Raw genomic sequence first — 5,756 nt, forward strand, 5'->3', positions numbered from 1 at the left:
TCAGATGAGTCCAGATGAGTCCAGATGAGTCCAGGAACACCGAGTCTGAGGAGCGTTGACGAGATGCAAATCATCTGACAGGTCCAGGTCCAGGTTCTGGACATGTTTAGGCCTTAAAGCATCAAAGCAGTGACGAGACAACAACAAAACGAGATCAGAGTCGTTCAGCATCACTTGAAGCTCTTGTAGCTGTTTTTTCTCTTGTTTTCAGCCTTCTAGTCAGTCTGCGTCTCCTCATTCGTGTGTTTCATCTTCCTGTCGTGGTTTTGTGTCTCTTTCAGTGTTTTTATGTTTTTGTGGGTATTTTGGATCATTTTTACTCGTTTCTTTTCATTTCCATCGTGTTGTGTCTCTATAAATCATCTTTAGTTGCATCTTTTCATAGTTTTTTTACATCTCTTCATCCTTGTCTTTGTGTAGTTTTCATTGAATCATCTTGCGTCTCTCTGCAGCGGTTGACACTCGTTTTGCGTCTCGTTGTCGTTGTTTCACATCTATACGTGGTCGTCTTAGGTCTCCTTCAGCTGCTAATCTTTGTAGTCGTCTTGTGCATCTTTTGCTCATTTTAAAAACAGTTGTTTTTTGCACCTTATTGCATCGTTTTGTGTCTCTTTAAATAGTTTTGTGTGTCTTTTAATCAGTTTTGCATCTCGTGCTCGTTTTGTGTCTCCTTTCAACATGTTGCTGCTTCCTGTAGCTGTCTTGTGTCTCTTTCAGTCAATATTTTGGTGTTTTTTTTTTTTGCTGCTTTTCATTTTAGATCTGTTTCAGTCGTTTTGTGTGTCTTTTGGTCATCTTTAGTTGCATCTTTACATCTTTTTGTCGTTGTTTTGCATCTTAATGTAGTTTTCTTGGGTCTCTTTCAGCTTTTTTTGTATTATCAGTGCAAATTAACACAATCATTTTGTGTATTTGTTAATACTTTTGCGTCTTTGTGCGGTTGTTTTGCGACTCCTGTTGTGTTGTTTTGCATCTTTCTGGAGTCATGTTGTGTCCCTGTGTAGTTGTTTGTGTATCTTTTAATCATTTTGCATCCATTTTAATTGCTTTGCTCTTTGCAGCGGTTACACTCGTTTTGTGTCTTAATTGTTTTGTCTCTTAACGGTTTCGCATCTCGTTGTCGATGTTTTACATCTTTTCGTAGTTGTTTCATAACTATTTGCAGTCGTCTTGCATCTTTTGGTCATTTTAAAAGCAGCTTTTTTGCACCTTTTTAAAATAATTTTGTGTGCTTTTTTATCCTTTCTGCATCTTTGTGCGATTGTTTTGCGTCTCTTTGAATCGTTTTGCATCTCTGTTCGTCGTTTTGTGTGTCCTTGTTTCTATTGTTTTGCATCTTTTTGGAGTCATTTTGCATCTCTTTGTAGTTGTTTTGTGTATTTTTTCTGAATCATTTTGCATATCGTTTAATTGTTTCGCATCTCGTTGTCGTCGTGTGAAACCTTTTTGTGTTCGTTTTGTGTCTCCTTTAGACACTTTGCATCTTGTTGTCGTCCTTGTGCGTATCTTGTTGTTGCTGCAGCTGGTTTTCTACCTCTCTTCACTGCNTCTTTTCTTGTCATTTTCTTTCTCTTCGTAGTTGTTTTGCATCTTTGTGTCATCATTTTACTTCCTGGTGGTTCTGGTTCCGTGGAGCTTCAGGACTTTATGTTGCAGAGAAACATGAACCACAGTGAGTTAAAAATGGAGCAAACACCAGAACGTGCTGCGAGGTTAAAGCGTGTAAACGTCTTGTAGTCGACTCCAAAGTTAGCATCATGTCAATGTGCAGAGTTTGGACTCTTTGCTTTGTGTGCGGTTCTGTGGATCTCTTTGACCTCGCCGTGACTCCTGCTCTCGCTGAACGGGATCAGAACACCCGCCGTCCTCGCTTTCCGTCCATTATTTCAGGGATCTCTTCGGCGTTAACTCGCTGCGCCCTCGCGTCCTTCCCGTGCACGCCACTTTCACCACGACCTCACTTCCTGTCGGCCTGGGAAACAGGAAGCAGCTGGAATGGGATCAAGCGGAGGGCGGCGATGCAAGCGAGCAGCGCTGCAGCGTCGGGTCGGTGGGAGGCGAGCGAGTGGGCGGCCTCTGCTTCTCCTCTGAGAGCAGAGGACGGAGGGAGGAGGCCGGAGTGGAACCGAACGTTCTCCACGTTCCACGAGTCAAAACCATGAAGGAGAGACGATGTGCAGCAACACCTCCAGCTGGAGGAAGACACGGCAGCACACGACCCGACTGTGATGACCCGAGACGGTCAGATGAGTCCAGATGAGTCCAGATGAGTCCAGGAACACCGAGTCTGAGGAGCGTTGACGAGATGCAAATCATCTGACAGGTCCAGGTCCAGGTTCTGGACATGTTTAGGCCTTAAAGCATCAAAGCAGTGACGAGACAACAACAAAACGAGATCAGAGTCGTTCAGCATCACTTGAAGCTCTTGTAGCTGTTTTTTCTCTTGTTTTCAGCCTTCTAGTCAGTCTGCGTCTCCTCATTCGTGTGTTTCATCTTCCTGTCGTGGTTTTGTGTCTCTTTCAGTGTTTTTATGTTTTTGTGGGTATTTTGGATCATTTTTACTCGTTTCTTTTCATTTCCATCGTGTTGTGTCTCTATAAATCATCTTTAGTTGCATCTTTTCATAGTTTTTTTACATCTCTTCATCCTTGTCTTTGTGTAGTTTTCATTGAATCATTGTGCGTCTCTGCAGCGGTTGACACTCGTTTTGCGTCTCGTTGTCGTTGTTTCACATCTATACGTGGTCGTCTTAGGTCTCCTTCAGCTGCTAATCTTTGTAGTCGTCTTGTGCATCTTTTGCTCATTTTAAAAACAGTTGTTTTTTGCACCTTATTGCATCGTTTTGTGTCTCTTTAAATAGTTTTGTGTGTCTTTTAATCAGTTTTGCATCTCGTGCTCGTTTTGTGTCTCCTTTCAACATGTTGCTGCTTCCTGTAGCTGTCTTGTGTCTCTTTCAGTCAATATTTTGGTGTTTTTTTTTTTTGCTGCTTTTCATTTTAGATCTGTTTCAGTCGTTTTGTGTGTCTTTTGGTCATCTTTAGTTGCATCTTTACATCTTTTTGTCGTTGTTTTGCATCTTAATGTAGTTTTCTTGGGTCTCTTTCAGCTTTTTTTGTATTATCAGTGCAAATTAACACAATCATTTTGTGTATTTGTTAATACTTTTGCGTCTTTGTGCGGTTGTTTTGCGACTCCTGTTGTGTTGTTTTGCATCTTTCTGGAGTCATGTTGTGTCCCTGTGTAGTTGTTTGTGTATCTTTTAATCATTTTGCATCCATTTTAATTGCTTTGCTCTTTGCAGCGGTTACACTCGTTTTGTGTCTTAATTGTTTTGTCTCTTAACGGTTTCGCATCTCGTTGTCGATGTTTTACATCTTTTCGTAGTTGTTTCATAACTATTTGCAGTCGTCTTGCATCTTTTGGTCATTTTAAAAGCAGCTTTTTTGCACCTTTTTAAAATAATTTTGTGTGCTTTTTTATCCTTTCTGCATCTTTGTGCGATTGTTTTGCGTCTCTTTGAATCGTTTTGCATCTCTGTTCGTCGTTTTGTGTGTCCTTGTTTCTATTGTTTTGCATCTTTTTGGAGTCATTTTGCATCTCTTTGTAGTTGTTTTGTGTATTTTTTCTGAATCATTTTGCATATCGTTTAATTGTTTCGCATCTCGTTGTCGTCGTGTGAAACCTTTTTGTGTTCGTTTTGTGTCTCCTTTAGACACTTTGCATCTTGTTGTCGTCCTTGTGCGTATCTTGTTGTTGCTGCAGCTGGTTTTCTACCTCTCTTCACTGCAGCTTTCAGCTAAAACACAATAAATAGAATAGCTGAAGGTATTTGCTGCTACTTTCGTCCCTTTTCCAGTTTTCCTGAGTGTGTTTCAGCCTCCTGATGCTCCTGACTGTAGACTCTGGAGTCTGGAGGCCGAGCTGCTGCTACGTCACCGTCAAGTTTGTGTGTTAGTGGATCACGGGGATCAGAGGGTTTTTTTGGAGGGAGGCAGCAGCAGATTAGAAAGCAGCTGCTGCAGAGTGGCGCTAAGCCGCTGGACGCTGGAGTTGTGGAGGAAGTTTTCTAACCAATAAACAGAAAGTAGGACAGATTCTGTCTGTGCTGAGCCTCGGTCTGGACGTGACCCTGATCCTCTCCAATCTGCTCTAATCTACACACCGCACACACTCAGCACAGCGTCACGCCGCCACAAACGCAGATTCTCAGGGTTATATTTAACCGGAGGAATGCTTTCCCATCATGCCCCTGGGCGTCCAGATGCAGGCTGCTCCTGTGTTTTTTTTAATTATTATTTTTTTTGTCCCACGAGAAGCGAAACTCGTCTCCAAAATATATCTGCTCCAAAATATCTCTGCTCCGTCCACGCTGCAGAATAAATAAATAAAAACCTACTTACCCTTAATACAAACAGTCCCCCTCCCCCCCAGTGATTTTCAAATTAAAAGACTTTAACTGTAACACAGAAAACATAAACAAACACATAAACAAACAAAAAAAATTACAATTATTAACAGTTTAGAGTTAATTTAGTTAAAACAAAAAAAACAAAAACAAAACAAAAACCCACACAAACCAAAAAAAAAAATTCTAATTAAATAATAAAAACTGAACATCTCGAAGCAACGATGTGAAAAAAAAACACATTAAAATATAAAAAACTTCTAAAGTGTAAAAAAAAAGTAAAGTAGGAAAATAAACCAAAAATAAATAAATAAACTTTTTTATTTTATTTTTTTAAGGTGAAAATCTCGCAGCAATGATGTAAAAAAAAATTATTAAAAAAACAAAAAATAAATATAATTATATAAAAACACAGTATGTTAATTATAATTATTAAACCGAAGCTTGATTTTAAGACAATTAAGTTTGAAAACTTGCAATTAGATATTATTCAACAAATCATTTTGCTTTATTTATTGATTTTTGTTTTGATTTTTACATTTTACTAAATTAGTCCAATTAAAAGTGGACAAACTGGTTTTTACGAGTTCCAGTTTATTTTAAAATCCTTTTTGGTCTCACTGGATGATCGTGATGTGAACAGAAAACTAATAATATAAAGATTATTATATTGTTTTGTTCCTTTTTGGACTGTTTCTGGCTCTGATCTCCTGCTGCTGGATCTGTGCTTCCCGTTAAACTCTGAGTCCTCCAGAACTTCTGAGCTAAACTCCAGAGCAGCTCAGCTTTCCTCCTGTAACTTCACTTTTGTCTCCACAGGAAGGTCTGGCTCAGCAAAGAGGGCAGTCCGACCAGCCGGATCACCAGAGCCTCCTTCACCAACCAGAGGTCCATCGACCGGCTGGAGGTCTCCGGCTTCAAGACCCGGTTCTGACCGACCGGGTCACGGGTTTAGTGTTTTATATTCAGACTCTGTGAAGGAAGGTTTGTGGTCAGTGAAACAAATGGAGATCAATAAATCGGATGTATTTTTAATAGAAGTCAGACTGAGGCGTCGTGAGTTCGTCTCCACAGCAGCTCATGAAACTGAACACGAGAAGTTTTGCATCGTTTTGTTGTTTCACGTCTCTTTAGTTGTTTTATGTCTTTTTTGTTGTTATTTTCTCTCTTGTAGTTGTTTTGCATCATGTCGTTGTAGTTTCACATCTCTTTGTAGTTGCATCCGTCTCACTTTGTTGTTCTGTCTCCTAATCTTTTTGTTTCATCTTCTTTCGAGTCTCTCTGAGTCATTTTGTGTCCCGTCATAGTTGTTGTGCATCTTTTTGTAGATGTTTTGTCATTTTATAGACAA

At 39.8% G+C, this 5,756-nt stretch overlaps 1 protein-coding gene across 1 annotated transcript in view; it reads left to right on the plus strand.

The window, feature by feature from the left end:
* The window catches only part of LOC103368685 (acylphosphatase-2-like), a 9,905-nt gene extending 4,460 nt beyond the window's left edge, over positions 1-5,445 (plus strand). Inside the window, exon 4 of the mRNA XM_008297125.1 lies at positions 5,225-5,445. Coding sequence (XP_008295347.1) covers positions 5,225-5,339 — 115 coding nt within the window. The 3' untranslated portion in view covers positions 5,340-5,445. The remainder of the gene's footprint in view (positions 1-5,224) is intronic.
* Positions 5,446-5,756: the final 311 nt, after the last annotated feature.

Source organism: Stegastes partitus, unplaced genomic scaffold, assembly GCF_000690725.1.
Source record: "Stegastes partitus isolate 25-593 unplaced genomic scaffold, Stegastes_partitus-1.0.2 Scaffold1192, whole genome shotgun sequence".
Lineage (NCBI taxonomy): Eukaryota > Metazoa > Chordata > Actinopteri > Pomacentridae > Stegastes > Stegastes partitus.